Source organism: Sander lucioperca, chromosome 2 (assembly GCF_008315115.2).
Source record: "Sander lucioperca isolate FBNREF2018 chromosome 2, SLUC_FBN_1.2, whole genome shotgun sequence".
NCBI classification, from domain to species: domain Eukaryota; kingdom Metazoa; phylum Chordata; class Actinopteri; order Perciformes; family Percidae; genus Sander; species Sander lucioperca.
In genome coordinates, this window is record NC_050174.1 from 32,054,800 (window position 1) to 32,072,610 (window position 17,811).

A 17,811-nucleotide genomic window follows, 5' to 3' on the forward strand; every position below is an offset into this window, starting at 1 on the left:
ACAGACTCAAAATGCTATTAAAATGTCTGTGCAACATGAACAGGGCCCTTACATGACAACAAGATGCGTTTAGCAACTTAGCCATTGTTGAAACTCACATACCCTGTTAGCTGCTAGCTGCCGTCTGGGATGAGTGAGTGTGTTCAGCTAAGTCAATGCAAATTGACTTTGCATTGACCTGGTGTTTTTTTCTCTAAGTGAAAATTTAACAAAAGTCAATTCAATATTCTGATCTCAATTAATGGCTTTTTAACTGATGTGTATTAATCATTAATAAAGTGATTCATTACAGCTTTTAAACCATTTATAAAGGGTGCCTTATTAGAAAGTGGTTCCAAAACTTGTATATATCAAATTCCCTAGCCTGGTTCCTGACATCTGAGTTGTTGAGACAACATAATCATTTAGTCTTGTCAGGCTATTTATTCACACATTCTGATACATTCAACCTTTATTTTCTCAATATACTTTCTTAACATGATTTAACAAGCTCAAAACCTGTAGCTCCCTTTTAGACCCCACACAGACGTGTAGAGTCACCCTGCCAATGCTGCAGGCTGCGGCACTGTACCTTTGCATGTGTGTTAAAGAGCTCAAACAGAGCCATGGCCAGTGGCTCCACTCCTATGTGTCCCTCCTGGTATTCCTGCAGGTAGTAGGCCATGGTCTGCCTCTCTGGCTCCGTCAGCAGCATATAGGCCTGCTGATCCAGAGACACCTGAGCACCTGGTGGGCCCACACCTCTGTATACTGCTGACTGGATGGACAGATAGGTCGAAAGATTAAAAGAAAAATCAAGAGAGAAAATGAATGAGGGCCACACAGATAGGAAAATAAAAGTTATATAACTCTACAACCCCAGAAGAATGCAAATAGAATGTCTTCAGACGTGTGCAGAACTTTCATCCCCCTTCTTCTCATCCTATGCACATGGCTGTGAGCTAAGGGGAAATGCACCACTTCAAAGCTGCAGGGCAAGTCAGTCAGAACTTGTTTGCCTTTTAGACTCCATCATATTTTTTTAAGCAGCTCAATTTATAAAAACAGCTTTTCTCACTGTGAAAACGTTTGTATGGAATAAATAGGACTCTGCAAGGGGGAAAGCTGTTGGGAAAGATTTTCCCTCCCACAAAAGTTTTAGCTGTAAATATGGCAAAACAAATAAACAGTTCATAAGATGGTAGAAATGGAATGTTTAAAAGCCTCTGCATGATATGCTTCAATGTTAAGACTTGATTCAATGTTGAACAGCTCTGTGATGATGAAGATCAAGTTTACCTTGACATGCAATAATAAATGAGACTGCAAAAGGCCAAAAGCTATTCTCTGTACTTAAGGTCATGGTTGACAGTGAACATTTTTCAGGATATTTTCATCAACATCTCAGTTTGTAGATACATGTATTATCAATGTTTCATTGGAAAGAATAAAGAGAGAGAGAGGAGAGAGAGAGAGAGAGAGAGAAATTTGTGCAACTCTCAGATGTCTTCTAAATTATGGCGTGTCAGCAGTCATGTTCTAACCAATCAGATCCCCAGAGTAGGGGCTCTAATTAATATACAGCAGACTGCCCTCACTAACAAGCTGCTTTGTGATAACTATCCCCATTTCAGTCACTATAATACAAGCCTTGAATACTACGTCTTGTCCCCCCGAACCCATTCAGCTTTCAGAGCAGCATCATTTATACACTGTCCTTCATTAATGGTTACCCAGCGGTTGTTAAAATGCTTGTTGGACATGCATTAAATCATCATGGCCACCCATCCGATCTCAAACTACAAAGCACTTTAGACCTCAACTACCTGGGGCACAAAAATTGGACCTATCTCTTAAGAATAGCTGCTTAATTATAGCAGAGCCTTTGATGGTTGGTTTTCTACACATATTAGCATATAGCTCAGCTGTTTACAGTATCAATGGAGATCAATTAACCCTCTGGGGTTGAGAGCTCGGCCAGTGGAGCTCAGCAGGATTATAATACATTTATTTAATTCATGTATTTTTCATTTAATGGCTTTACGAGTTTTCATCATACAGGCAAGGCAAAAATATTGACACAAACCTTTTAATTTACACTTTCCAACGTGTCCACTGCCAAATAATACGTGTTTTTTAATGGTATGTGAATTAAATAAAAAATAAAACTTTTACATCACGTCATAGCAGGTAAAATTCCACAGACACTGTCAGTCATGTCAATGCCATACATACAGTTTAAAGAGATAATATGTATTCAGAAGGCAGTCATGCATGCCTGCCAGTCTTACCTTCCCTAACATAGGTGTAGCTTTGGCTGAAGATGGTCTGCAACAAAGAAGAAAACAATGTCTAGCATACTTAAGAAACAAATTATATTCATTCTACAAAACAAGTTGAATTGAGAGTAACATATAAAAGTAAAAGCATCAACATAAATGCCTCACCAATTCTTTTTTAAGTATTATTATTTTACTAAAAAAACAATGTACAGACTAACACAAAATGAATCCCTCTCAATCAGCACTTATTATGACCCACTAGAAGCGGTTTCTTTATCTGCAGAGACCCTGCCCTCTGCCTGTATTTTCTCTTTTCTTTTTCTGTGTGGGACATTTATGGAGCCTTTGGGGCCCACATGGGTGTGTAACCCCCAGCCAACGGCCTGCACAAGGTCCACAGCGTGGATGAAGCTCTACATTCGCACAAAATCAGGAAATGTGGCACCTTCCCATGGATGTGTGGGTGTGTTTATTTGTGCTTTAGAACGTAACCAGCGTGAAACAATCAGAAAGTAATGTTTTGTTCCTCCTGATTTACTGTGTTGTTTGGTGCTCCCTCTCTTCATTCACTCCTTAGCCCGCTCGACCACTGCTGCTCTCTCTCTCTGGCTTGTTAAGCTGGGGATGAGGGCCCAACTTTGAACTCTGTGTGTTCACATACTGCTCGATGGTGTTTTAAGCCCCCACCGTCAGCGTGGCAGCGCTGTGACCGTCGACTTCACGGCACCTAACCCTAACCCTTAACCATAACCCTTGCCTAACCCTAATGCCTTCCATGCAGCGCTGCCTGGAAGACAACGCTGGGGGCTTAAAACACCAAACACCTCACATACTGTAATGGGACATCTCCAATGGCAATGGTCATTTCCACGCTTCCCATTCATTGTCTATGTGAGCAGCTGAGCAATGCATTCTGGTTGCGTCTGGTAGCAGTGACTTTCCAGAAGCAAGACGTTAAATTGTTGGCTCCTCATTTGCATAAAGTTGGGGTCCAGGTAACTTTATGCAAATCAGGGGCTTCCAGCTTAACTTGCCACCTCTCGAAAAATCCTGAAAATCTAGTGGCAAAAAAAAAAAAAACTGCTAGTGGCACACCCATCAAGCGTCAAATGCTGGAAAGCGGGGTGATCCCTGCTGTCAAAAAACGCCTATGTGGACACGTACCATCAGATACCTACTACGTATTACACCTTTAAAACACAACAACATCACGTTCAAGCCCAACCTGAGGCAGGATCGAGGCAACGTGAGTCAAATGAGGGCCATCTCTCAGGGCTCGAAAACAGATGGATGAGTGAGAGTGAGAGAGGGGGGTCTCAACACATTGCTTTGCTGTCAAATACAATCCTCCACTGGCGAGAAAGGTTTTTAATGGACCCCCCAGTGATGGACCAATAGATGAGATTTTGTTCACAGGACTACCATATGGCAATGTTTCTGTTGTTACTGATTTGGTTTTAAACGAACTGAATGAATCAATCAATCCCCAATGATTTTGTTTCGCTTCTCCACAGATTCCAAATTGATTGATTCATTTAAGAACCAGAATAACTGTGGAATTAAAATACATGCTCTAAAATGTTTCAATGGACCTTCAGGCTGGTCTGATTAAAATAAAAACAGTTGCTTGTCAGTAGAAAAAAATAGTATTCATCCCAGATCTGTAAACCACATGGGGAAACAAAGAAGCACAGCTCAGATATCATCTACAATGATGTCTCTATTCCAAAGTACGAGGTCATGATTTGTTTTTAAATATAAGCTTTAAAGGGTGGATTTACTGACTCATATGAACTGATTTACCGTGGGTTGAATGTGCAGCAAGTAAGCGTTCAATACGTCTGGTGTAGGAAATGTCTTTATCGTCACTGCACTGCATTTTTATAAACACATCTGGTGCACACATTCAGGTGCCGTCTTGCCGTCGCACGATAGACTACAACTACCAAGTAGAATAGCGATGCGCTACTGATTCACCTCACAACAAACAAGCACACAGGCCCTCACCTACGGGTTCCATATTAAGACCTCCTCAGCCGCCAGAATCAGGTCGTAGACATTAGAGGATCAGACGTCAGATCTCCAGAAAAACAGCCTTGAGTCTCAGGAGTCTGGCGAAAAGGCATTGGGTCTAGGATAAACGGCCTCAGGCATCAGGCGAAAAGGCATCTGGTCTCAGGGTAAACGGCCTCAGATGAAACGGCTTCATTTAATGTTCTGCTAAGATTATACATAGAAACTATCCCTCAAATATTTAAAAAAAGATGTGGATGTCAGTTGTTCTTTTTGTGGTATATACCCTGAAGACATTTTTCATTAATTTTGGAACTGTTCTTGCTCAAACAATTTATGGAAAGACATATGTACTATGACCACTCGATTCATTGAACCAGATTCTCCTTTTGTTTTAAACATATGTTTGGTTTCACCAATTACACTTCTGCTCAAACAAACCAATATTATATTACCAACCTTACTATTATGTTAGTTGAATGGCATATTCATAAATGTAGTACTCTAATCCAAAACCATTATTCATTGTGTTTGAAAATGAAACCAAACAATATATACACTACCGGTCAAAAGTTTGGGGTCACTTAGAAATTTCCATTCCACTCCATCACAGACAGAATACCAGGTGAGATCAGTTACATTGTTTTTTTTAATCAGGGCAGCACATTATGTGCTTATATAATTGCAAAAGGGTTCTCGACTGTTGTAGAAAGAGGTGGCTGATCTTTAATGCAATATCTACATTGCCCATTATCAGCAACCATTCATCCAATGTTCCAAAGGCACATTCTGTTTACTAATCTGATATCATTTTAAAGGCTTACTGAGAAAACATTGGAGAACCCTTTTACAATTATGTAAGCACATAATCTGAAAACTGCTGCCCTGGTTAAAAAAACAATGCAACTGATCTCAGCTGGTATTCTGTCTATAATGGAGTGGAATGGAAATTTCTAAGTGACCCCAAACTTTTGACCGGTAGTGTATAAACTATTAATACTAAAAAAGAAAGTAATCAAAATGCTGAATTTATGTGCTCCCTATACCATCTTTATTTACAGTTTTTCCTCAATCGCTTTGGCACATTTACTGAAACAAACTTACAATTTTCAATACTTTACGTACACTCCTCAAACCACGTGGTACATTCAGCACATCGTTCGTTGAGTGAAGAGACTCTCCACAGAGTTGCATATTCCATATGTACGGGGGGACTGACCCACTGGGGCAGTTGACGTGGATATCACTTTAAGACACACCACTACGTGGCCCATGCTTGGGCATAAAAGGCCCAGGTGTGCATGGGTTCACTGATTTGCATTGACTGGAACGGTATCCGAGCGGCCTTGCCCTGGAGATAGTCTCTTCACTCAGAGAACCAAGGTTATCTTGTAACTGAACGTTCTCTATCGTATCGAGACTATCTCTCCACAGAGTTACATATTCATATGGAATATGTACATATGTCCCCCGTACATATGGCACGGGGGACAGTGTAAGACACCCCGTGAGAAGACAAAGGAGACGGAGCACAATGCTCCCCCACGCTCCCCGGGATACTAGACCCTGGTAATCGAATGAGACGTCCCCGCCTGGTGAGTGATAAAAACAGTGCATCAAACAAAAAGAAGAACCCTGTGACTTTTTTTTTTAATGCTATATACAAATATACAAACCCATCCTATCACACCCCAATGCCTAGACACCAGACGCAGCCTTCAGCATGGCAAACCCTGCAAGACGCAAAGTAAGGCGTGAAAGGATGGAGGCCGCTCAGAAGGCCTGCCTTTTGCAGGGCCAACTGACAAGGATACCAACATCTCCCTGGCCGGGCCAATGACCTCACTTAGCACAGCGACATGTCAGCTACTGCGGAGCGGCACTTAGCACCTGTTCCCCAAAGGAGGGGCTAGCAGCCACATTTAAGCAATATAACATAGTGAATTTAGACAGGCATGACCACGTAGCAGCTGCACAAACCTCTGAGACGCCGGCACCCTGCCACAAGGCCCAAGAAATCACCATACCCCGTAGAGTGTGCCCTCACCCCTACTGGGATTGGAGCACCATCGGACATAGCCCTGAATCGGCAAGCTCCAGCTCACCACCTTCTCGAGGAGGGCAGAAGGATGGCAACGCCACTGATTGGTTCAGGTGAAAATCCAAAATCACCTTAGGCAGAAATGCTGGGTTCGGAACGCAAGATCACTCCTGCGCCGTCCAGCAGAAATTGACAGCAACTCTCATGTACCATGAGAGTCTGTAGCTCTTTCAACCGTTAAGCCGATGTTATTGCCACCAGAAAAGCGACCTTGAGTGACAACCACTTGAAGTGCGCTGACTCCGTGGGCTCAAAGGGCTCTTCCCGCAGAGCAGCCAGCACCAGGTACTATGAGGGGAGGGCCAACCTCCTGCCATGTGGTGTAACACCCTTGCGGAACTGCGCAACGAGGCTGCAGTCCTCCGCAGCCAACCTATTACCAGCAAAGTGAGCGGCCTTGATTGCTGCTACCACGCCTCCAAGGGTTGACGTTGACTTGCCTGCGTCAAGCAAGCCTTGTAGATATCGGAGCATCTCCGGGGCTGAGCAGGACAGCGCATCAACATGATTGGCCCTACACCATGCAACAAAGATGTCCCAGCGAAATGCGTGAGCCGCTCAAGTCGATGGTGCCCGAGCGCTCTGCATGGTCGCAACCACCGATTGCGTGAGCCCCATGCCTAACAGGCTGGCCCTATCAGGGGCCAGGCCCAGAGCTTGAGTCCCCAATGAAAGGGATGGAACAGGGACCCCTGAGCCTAACTCAGAAGGTCCCAACGTTTGGCGCCACCAGGATCAATCTCACATCCTCCACCCAGACCCTCTGCAGCAGGGTTGGAAGAAGACTGAATGGGGGAAAAGCCCTGACCTGACCCTGAACCCCCCCCCCCACAAATAGAACTTAATTGTATTCCTGATTTTCATTGCAAATACTCATTGTAACTCAGTATAATGTACTCACCTTGTACTGCAGATACTGGCACTGGCACTAACGTGGATGCCAGCATTGACAGTGGGGTCGGTGAAAGAACTTGTGTTAGCTGTAGCATTGGTCTCAGCTATGGCCTGACTGCAGATCCATTTGGTTTCATCCACCACTGTGCGTGCATGAGGCAGACGACCCACATCCCTCACCTTCATCCGCAGGTGCCGTCCTGTTTTGAGGATGTGAACTGCCTCATCGTGGGAGATGGTAACAAAACTCTGACCGTTCAATTCCAGGATCTGGTCACCCACCTGCAACAGACCATTTTAATTAAAAATAATCACTACAAGCTCGTCGTCCTTATGTAAACCAACTGTAGACAGACACAGACACCTTATATGAAAAACTTTAGATGTCCTCTTTACTGTACCTTCCTTTAAGAAATTACAGAACATCGCCAGAAGACTGGATCACACCCAAAAGATGCTATGCCCATTTACAGGTCAGTGACCGTCTTGAGTTTGACTCGTCTTGGGTCTTGAATCACACTCATTTCAGCCTCCAGGCTTCATTCTGGCCTGTCTGTGTTCATTTTCCAATACACACACACTGAATACAAGGCCCACCCTGCTAGAGAGAATACTACTTCCGGGGTGCTGCACTGTGGCTACCCTGCTGCCTCTCGCGTCTGGTACTTGTTTATTTGTTCATTACCGTGAGTGTTATATTATTTGTATGTATGGATGCACCTAATCCCGCACTGCACTAAAAGCAACCATGGACTTGGCTTATTGGTGTACAATTGGACTGCTTATAGTGATTTTAAAACACTGTCTCGCCCATGGACTCTATCATGACCATGTAACTGGCGTGGCGGGTGAAATCCAATATAGCAGAGAATTCCTCCTACTGATACACAATCGTTTATCTACGGATCATGCAGCCATAGTAAACTCCATACCAAACTATCTAAGGACCTACCCAAAGAAATGGACTACCCGGACAAAGCACAAACAAGAATCAAAAGGGAGTACTCGGCGAAGACTGAAAAACTAACTTTATCTGCCCGTCATGCTGCTCATCAACACCCAGTCCCTAAAAGCGAAAACCGATGAGCTAACTGCAAATATCCGCCACCTGCACGAGTACCGGAGCGCCTGTGTCATGGCTAACACAGAGATATGGTTGGACAATAACATCATGTCCAACGAGGTGGGACCCCTCGGCTTCTATGTGTTCAAGACTGACCGGGACCTTACAATCACTAGGAAGACCCGTGGAGGCGGGGTCTGTCTACTCATCCACATATTATCAGTATGTGGACTGTCCCTCCAGGAAAAATACGTTTTTAGACCTATGTTATGGAACTGTCAAAGACGCCTACTCTTTATCATTGCTCCCACCACTAGGGGCATCTGACCACAATGTGGTTTACCTCCGGCCTATATATCAGAGGCTCCTGCAGAGGGAGAAGCCCCAAGAACGCTCAGTTAAAGTATGGAATAATGACAGTATTATGTATTAGGGTTGTTTTGATTGCACAAACTGGGACACTTTTAAATGTCCTGATATAAATGAACAGTTAGAAACAATATCTGACTACATCAATTTCTGTGTAGACACAGTCATACCCATAAAAACCACTTAAGTCTTTCCAAACGACAAGCCCTGGATCTCCAATAAATTAAAGCATCAAATACCGTAATTGAAAAGAAAAAAACATACTGGAATCAGGATGACACAGCCAAAAGGGACATACAGAGACAGATTAAAAGACAAATACAGCTGGATAAGTACAGTTACAGACAGAAGATTGAGGCAACCCTGGTATCAGGCAACTCCCGTGAGGCATGGCAGGGGATCAAGACCATGACCAATGTCCCACACAAGGGCAAAGGGAAACCTTCTCTCATCCTGCCTGGAGGTGAGGGACTGGAAAGGGCAAACCAGCTAAACAACTTCTTCTGTTGCTTTGAGAGCGGCAGCGATGCTGGGGCTGGCATCGTGCTGTCCCCTCCACCCCCTGCATCTATCCTAAACATCAGACAATCGGATGTCTTTCACCTTTTTAGTCGCTGTAATCCATGGAAAAGCCCTGGCCCTGACAAAATCTGTGGTAATATCCTTAAGCACTGTGCAGAACAGTTAGCCCCTGTGTTCACTGACATTTTCTTCCGACCAATAGCGCTGACATCACTGGTCATGAAGTGCCTGGAGCGTCTGGTAAAGAGGTACATTGTATTCCAAACCCACCATCTTATGGACCCCCTGCAATTCGCTTATCAAGCCTCCAGGGGGGTGGATGATGCAATTTTGACATTAATGCACCTTTTGCACACTCACTTGAGCAACCAAAGACTCATGCTAAGATTCTATTTGTGGACTATTCATCTGCTTTTAACACCATGCAACCTAAGATTCTTGCAGACATTTTAGCCAGTGAGTTCTGTCTTAATACAGGTATTATTTATTGGATCATGGACTTTCTTACCAGTAGAGTCCAGCAGGTCAGAGTGAGCTCATCTCTGTCTGATGCGATGACAACATCCACCACCAAAGAATGTACTTTTTAAAGAAACTGCTTGTTTTTAATGTCAATAACTAAATGCTCCAAATGTTTTATACTGCAGTGCTTTTATTGAATGTGTTTTAACTTGCTGTATTATCTGCTGGTTTGGAAATGCCACTGAGTCACAGAAAAAGAAAATCATAAAAACAGTTACAACTGAGCTTTGAACACATTTACAAAGACAGACTGGTGAGAAAGGCCAATAACATTGTATTTGACTGTACACACACCCTGGCATCTCATTTTAAACTACTGCCATCTAGGTGTCGTTTCTGCTAACCCCTTCTGACCAAGAACAGATCCAAATTCTCTTTTGTACCACAAGCCATAAAAGTCTTAAATCAGTCAAAATAAGCTAGATGTCCAACAGGCCTGGTCATACCCAAGGGTATATAGTGTATTGTAGTGTGTGATGTATGTTCTTCAGAGCCGATCCGCCCTATACGCTCTCCTCATCAAAGTACACATTATACATACTTTTAAGACACTGATTATCTAGTCTCAGACAATGTGTAGTTAAAAACTCTAAACAACTGCACTAATTATGCAAGATGGAAAGCAATGTATTGACAATTTGACATTGATTTATAGGCTATATTGAATTTAAAATGTTGATTAGCTGGACATACTGGTCAATATGGATGCACATCCCTCAGTAAATAATAACCATAAATCAAGAATTGCTTCAACATGCATAATAATAAATAAATAAAAAACTTTAACATGCTATGGCAAGCCATTTTAGCTTTTATTCATTCACAGTTTATGCATTTTTGATATCAAGAATTCAAATTTTTTAATATTTGCAATGTGAATTCTTGATTATTTTTACTAGTAGGGCCCCTTAGTTAATTTTTACCTACCAATGTCTATTTTTGATATCAGGAATTACATGTTCACTTGTACAAAAGTTAATTCTTGATATCACTCACAGGGATTATTGATATCTGCATCACTAGTTCACTATTTAAATATTACAAGAGCCAAGCCATAGTATAAATAGTATTTTATATTTGAAAATGTATAAAAAAAATATAAAATATATATATAAATATATATATATATATATATATTGTACTTTATTCTTTGACTGTTTTGTTTAAAGGAGGGAGGATTGTATTGGGAGCACTGAAGTGTCAGGTGTAACTGTGTGGCAATGGCAAATGGTTTACATAGCTCACGGCATCACGGGTCAGGTAGAGGGCCCCTTAGCAGAATTTTGCTTAGGGCCCCAGGGAGGTCAGGATCGGCACTGATGTTCTTCATGTTATGTCTGTTGGTGTCTGATGTAGGGATTATTTGTTTGAATCATATGTCTGATGTCTTGTCATGAAGTGCCTTGCGACTGTGCCGCAAACCCAACTGCACCACGGGGATAATAAAGTTATCTACTACTGTTTTCTGTTGGCTGACTAAACTTCCTTTCATTTATCTCACTGTAATTATTCATGCAAAGTGTGCAAAGTCTCCGAAAAGTCACTGTCTTCCAGGTTCGGATTACTAAGCTTCTGGAAGGGCTACAAAAGGTACTAGTCTATATCAACAACTTTTTCTTTCAGGGATGGTTCAGGTGCCGCCAAAAATTCCGCCGGATGTTCCTCTTTTCAGCCAGATGTCCGTCACCTTCCGCTTTCTTTGTGTTGGCATTTGAAACTCCGGTCGATTTATGAGGACTATGGTTAACTGCTCCTCAGATCTCTGCAGAGTAAATCAAGACAGCTAGCTAGACTATCTGTTGAATCTCAGTTTTCTGTTGCACGACTAAAACAACCTTTGTACACATACATGGTCCACCAAAACAAGTTACTTCCTGAGGCTATTTTGCAAAGGCACTGTTGCTCTGTCTGGCGCTTAGCACCGCCCAAGACGATTGTGATTGGTTTAAAGAAATGCCAATAAACCAGAGCACGTTTTTCTCCCATCTTAGAATGCTGTGTGGACTAGCCAGACCCCCTTCGCAGCGCTGTGGAGGAAGGCACCAAACCACTTGATGTAAAGCTAAAGCTGTTAGCCACACAGCTAAAAACATGGCGAGATGCTGGGTTCAAAGATCGTGAAGCAAAGCAGAGATTTGTGAGTTGATTTTTTGATTCATAATTATTTATTTATTTTACAAAGACAAAGACTTCTGGATGGTCTACAATTGTTAGAAGTTAAAATGGTGCATTTCTTCTGCTTATAAACCCCAAAAGTAAGTCTCTACACTGTATTGATATATTAAATATGATATAAAGTATGTAATGTCTAAGGTGTTGACACATCAAGCAGACGGCAAAAAACTAGTGGCGACTCTGGCGTCGCCTGTCTCCTCACAGTGCCTTTGTCTTGGCCAAAAAGTTGCACTTGAACACACTGCAAAGACTTCAGCGGATGGCCGCCAACTACCAGTGTTGGGGAAGTTACTTTTAAAAAGTAGTGTTTACTCGTTACTCGTTACTTCTTAAAAAAGTAATCCGTTACTTTACTTAGTTAGGCTACCCCCTATGGAAAGTAACTTTTTTCGTTACTCGTTACTTTTACATTACTTTTAAAAGCAGGCGTCTCTGGCAGAGACTGAAGTTAATTATACAAAAACTATCTTTGACCATAAAGCCAATCTATGGTTTATCAGTGAAGTGTCTGAACTACACTGCAGACTGGATTCTCTACTCACAGAGTTCCGGCTGATTCATAATGAACGAGTCCAGCGCGGGTTGAATGCACATCGGCGTTACACGGTGTTAGTGTATGTAATGTCTGTATCGACTTGTACCGGTCGCGCAGCCACGATGGTCCGTGCATTGTCGTAGAGACAAGCAACCTCTTTTCTGGAAATCCACAGGGGTCTGCTGCGTGTAGCCTATGTATGAGCCCATCTCCACCACATCCATCTGTGAGGTTGTCAGCTTTGTGTCTGCCTGGCATGCTTTGTTTGTAGGACGGCCGATTTAACCGCCAGTCCTCAGCGATGTAGTGGCATGTGTCACGTAGCTCTCCATCAGAGCGCCGTCCAGCAAAAAGCCACAAAGCTTAAAACGCTTTCAAAAGTTAGCGCTGGCTGCAGCATTGCTCTGCTACCAGCCTCTGTCACGTACCGTGTGGATCTTGTGAGCGCGCAGCTGAGAAGGCAGTGTCGCTGTCAAATCTGTCCCTGGGAAAAGTAACGTTGCGGCGAATTGAAAAAGGAACTACGTTTTTTTACACTACTTTGTAACGTATTACACACAACACTGCCAACTACCACGTAGTTCTGCACCTGCATGAGGGGAAATAACTCTCCGTGCCAGCAGGAGGAAGTAATCTATTCGTCATTTAACAGGGAAACCGGAAATACAAACCGTTGCTATGATAATACAACAACACAGTGTTTGCCTGAATCAGCCAGCAGCAGCACAGAGCCTGCGGCCCCTCTGCTTCACTCCCCGCAGGGACAACAGCCGACACTGGGAGATGGCTAACCAGGTTGTCTCCCTGCGGTGGGGAAGTGGAGGGACTAACCACAATGCAGAGGGAGAGAGAGAGAGGTCTAGTCTTTATATTACAGTTTTTCTCAATCACTTTGGCATAATCGTCGAATGAAACTTCATCAAACTATATGACTATTTAGACTATTAGGTCCAGGGGCGTAGGAATGAGTTTAACATTGGGGGGGACACATATCGGAAACCTGACAGATCCGTTAATGGTTTGAACAGAAATATGTCATAAATTAACTACACTGCAAAACATTCACCAACATACTTTATTTTACTAAAAAGATACATTTGTAAAGATAAAGGAAAACACATTTTGAATGGCAGTAATTAACTGATAAATATCAAATCAATTATTTAATTGCAGGCCTAATCATCCAGTTTTGTAGATTAATAAATAACATATATTGATCAACATTAGAATTCAAATTTTCTGAATAAATTTTCTTTTCTTAGTTGTATCTTATGCCTCAATGAACAGACACAGACACATGCAAAGGTTAAGGTGAAAGGCAAAAACAGCATCAAGAATTTTAACATATAAACCAACTTATTTTTACTCTCGAGTGTGATATCCTTCCACATTTCCACTAATTAACTGGTGTGCGAAGGTAAAGGTAAACGAAAGACATTAGAATGGATGTAATGAACTGATAAATATCAATTCCTATGTAGTTTTCTGTCACAAATAAAAGTTGGATAGCACTGTACAGTCCTGCATTCAATAATTTGCGTGCTGTGATTTTTTTCAGTGTCAAACATGTGCCGTGGCACACAAAAGGTTGAAAAACACTGGCCTAGGCAAAAGAGCCAAAATGTGTTTTCCTCCTGTCATTTGCAGCCACAAATATATACCACCTACCTGCAGCGCTGCAGTGCTGGCTCTCCCTACATCACCCTCACCAGTGTCACCACTGTTAGTTTCCAGCTGAACTTCATCTGATCTCTAATATGAAAGCAGTGGAAATGGATAAGGTATAGAAAAATACTGATGGGAATGTCATGAACAAGCGAAAAACACACAGACAGACAAACTCCTTTCTAGATGTGGGAGATGTGTAACGTTGCTCGTTTTCAAGTTACATGGGTTAAGTTAATAGAAAAATCATGTTCTTTTACAATCATCTTAAATACTGTTTTTAGTGTCAAATCGCTTTTGTCCATTACATTACTGGAAAGTCCCTCATATTTTCGCCAGCCAACGTTGGCTAGTAACGTTAATTGTAACAACGTTTACCTAGCAAGAGTGTACTAGTTGGATGTTGAATCACATCAGCTTAACATCAACAAGTCTAACGTTAGACAGCAAATATAATTATCCTCCTGGACAAAATTATTACCAACTCACATTTCCTTTCTTTCTTTTCTTCCCAATGAGAAAGAAATCACTTAAACTGAGCTGCTGCTGTCTTTTAATCTTAACCTCTGACGACCTGTCACCAGCTTCAGACCCCCGCTTCCCAAACAGTCTGAGCAGTTGAGGGGGCGGGCCGGTGACAAGACGCTCTGTTGCGCTTTCAAAATAAAAGCATGCGAGTTAAAGATTTCAAAATCAAATATTTTTCTCCTCCGCTGTATAATTTTTGGGTGGGACAAATGCGACTGTCTCCAATATTGGAGGGGACACGTCCCACCCGTCCCCCCCGGTTCCTACGCCCTTGATTAGGTCAGTTGTTCACATGACTAAAGTCATTTATAGTTACTTTGGCACAAAATGCATTGAGTAAGCCTTGCAGATCAAAATAGTTTGCATTCATTTGCTATTGAATCATATTATTCTCAATTATATGTTCATTGTGTAAATCCCTGCATGCTAAACTGAGGAACCAACAATCACAATAATCTGTCACATATAGCCTACTGTATATTAGATACATAGCTTACATCATTTTCAGATGAACAGATGTAAGCTATATGTGGAACAATACAATTTCCTCACAATTAAGAGCAACCAAATGCAAGCAGGTGACAGGTAAGGATATCACAGCAGATTGTTGTAGGGGGTGGCTGCATCATGCCAAAAGCTTTTCCCTTGTTGCACTGCAAGGGAGGATATCAGGTGTGATGTCGATAAAATGTTGTGGCCAGACAGAGAGGAGAGATTGGATGACCCTTGAGGTTGATACATTTGCCGCATATTTTCTTTTTTCTTGCACATCTTGTACAACAGTTCCTGATAATTTTACTCTTGTTTTCTGTACAAGCTTTCTTAATGTATTTGTGGTTGGCTGGTGTGTACATACAATGAGAAAGTATAGTGTGTGCCATGGCTGACATCAATACTATTCAGCTGCCTAAATACACAATGTTGGGCAATATTACAGAGGGTAACTATCACCCTTTCAGAGTGCACTCAGTGTGTCATTTGACAAGATGTCTTTGCATTTTGACTGTCTTGGTCCAAGCAATGACAAAGGAACATTTTGTTTTGATGGCAATGACTTATTCATTGATAGATTTATTTACATTTGAACCAGGAGTTAATTATTTTGATTGAGTAATCACCTTTTGCAGGTCACATAGAGTGATGTGCTGAATGTACCACGTGGTGTGAGGATTGTACTTAAAGTTTTGACAATTGTAAGTTTGTTTCAGTAAATGTGCCGAAGCGATTGAGAAAAACTAAGTTTAACAGTACAGGACATTATTTTTTACATTATAGGACAGCAACTCCCTTCCACAAACAATGAATGGACTGCAGACTACCAGTGAATGGACACATATCTGAGACCTGGAGTGGTGAAGAGAAACCACCCACTATATTTCTTTTTATATACTATGTGCCTCCTTTCTTTCACCATCCCTGCTTGCTCCCTCTTTCCTGCTTTTACATTTTCTTTCATAAGATGTCAAAAGCTGAGATTCTGCAACATTACCAGTCAATTCTCCATGGTAAAAAAGTACCTCTTCATCTCTCTGTCAAAGAATCTGTGAAATGTCACACTGCATCTTTCAAGGGACAAGTTTGAAATTTGTAGAATGCTTTTCAAAGCTCTGCTTTTTAATCTTCTTTCTTTCTGTGCAATGCTATTTTTTCCAGGTGTCCCAATTTGGTTTGGACTAGTAAGGAATGAAATCATATTTTTTCTCCCAAGTAGGACACAGTGTGATCATGAAAGCCATATTGAGGTTTTAGCCATATTGTTTACAGGTAGGAAACACTATCTTCTGTTCTTCTTGCCTCAGGCAGGTTTAAAAATAGCACCGAGTTAGAGTGGCCTGCTTGTTGAGGCAGAAAGCTGAACTGAAAGCACACAGCAGATATTTAGCATGGCTAATAAAGCATTTTTTGTAGACCTGTCATGGCAGTGAATTCAACTGCCTGACAGACGGTTTTAGCAATCTAATAGGAAGCAGGTGGCAAGAATGCTAACAGGTTCATCAGAATCAGGTAGCAGATGTTAGCAATGACAGCTGACACAGGGCCATAAATCTTTACATCAACAACTCATTTAATCCATGACTAAGATTTAAAGGACCATCCCAAAGTGTGTTATGTTATATGTTTCAGGGTGTTATGCCACAATCAAATGTACATTACATTGCTGCTGGCCTTTTAGATAGTAAATAAAAAAAATTAAAGTGTTTTTCTACATTTCATTTCCACTCCAATTTCCACTACTTGAAAAGTAGATATAGTTTGCAGCATTCAAAAATACTGACTAGTTGCATTACTAAATGTGTTAAATTCATTAAAACTACAAAAAGAATTGATAAACTTTGGTTTACTACCTCCCATTTGTACCTTTGTTTTCTTTTTCCATTGCTGTCCAGGCAAGAGGAAATGGGAACAGTAGCATCTGACTGTCCTGAGGGAGATGCAGGTGGCAGATTTAGAGCAGCAGGGGCTGAACTGGGTACAGCAGGAGCTGCATCAGGGGTTGAACTGGACAAAACATGAGCGGCATTTTTTAGATGGCCTTGGACGATGTGGCAAGAGCGGGGGAGCTAGAAATGGCCTTGAAGAGGGAGGACTAACTAAACTTGCAATCAGCCTTCCTCAGTACACTGGGCCAGCTTGTGCAGGCATAAAGTGGCCATCTGCGCCTGGAGTAGATATCTCGCATTTGAACATTTACATTGTTGTATTTATGTACTGTATCTAGTTTTCTTTTTTATTTCCTGATTGGAACATGTATTATCATCATGGTTTCCTATTTAAAGGGCTTTGGCATTTAATTTACCTAATAGTCAATCTTGATAACCTTTAACCCTCAAGCCCAATTTATGGTCCTACGCCGTACCCTACGCTATACCCTAGACCACAACAACTGTAATTGGTCTGCTTGGCCGTGGATTGGTAAGCGTTGTATTTCCCCCTACAAATTTCCGGTTTCTCCTTCTCTATAAACAACATGAAATCAAGGAGAGGGTTAACCTTTCCTGCTACATCTCTGTATGTCTCTGTGTGTGTGTGTGTGTGTGTGTGTGTGTGTGTGTGTGTGTGCGTGTGTGTGTGTGTGTGTGTGTGTGTGTGTGTGTGTGTGACACACTTTGACAGGGGAGAACAGAGCAGGTGTGTCGCCTCAACCCAGAGGTGCCGGATTTGT

The 17,811-nt window shown here is 42.0% G+C and overlaps 1 protein-coding gene across 3 annotated transcripts in view; it reads right to left on the bottom strand.

Annotated features, from left to right (window-relative positions):
• Window positions 1–17,811, bottom strand: part of LOC116050660 (whirlin-like) — a 147,975-nt gene that overhangs the window by 26,074 nt on the left and 104,090 nt on the right. For all 3 annotated transcript variants that reach the window (XM_035996324.1, XM_031300898.2, XM_035996327.1), the window contains exons 4-6: window positions 7,277–7,551; window positions 2,271–2,307; window positions 572–757 (exon numbers count right to left, since the gene is read on the bottom strand). In XM_035996324.1, the coding sequence (XP_035852217.1) occupies window positions 572–757; window positions 2,271–2,307; window positions 7,277–7,551 (498 nt within the window). The remainder of the gene's footprint in view (window positions 1–571; window positions 758–2,270; window positions 2,308–7,276; window positions 7,552–17,811) is intronic.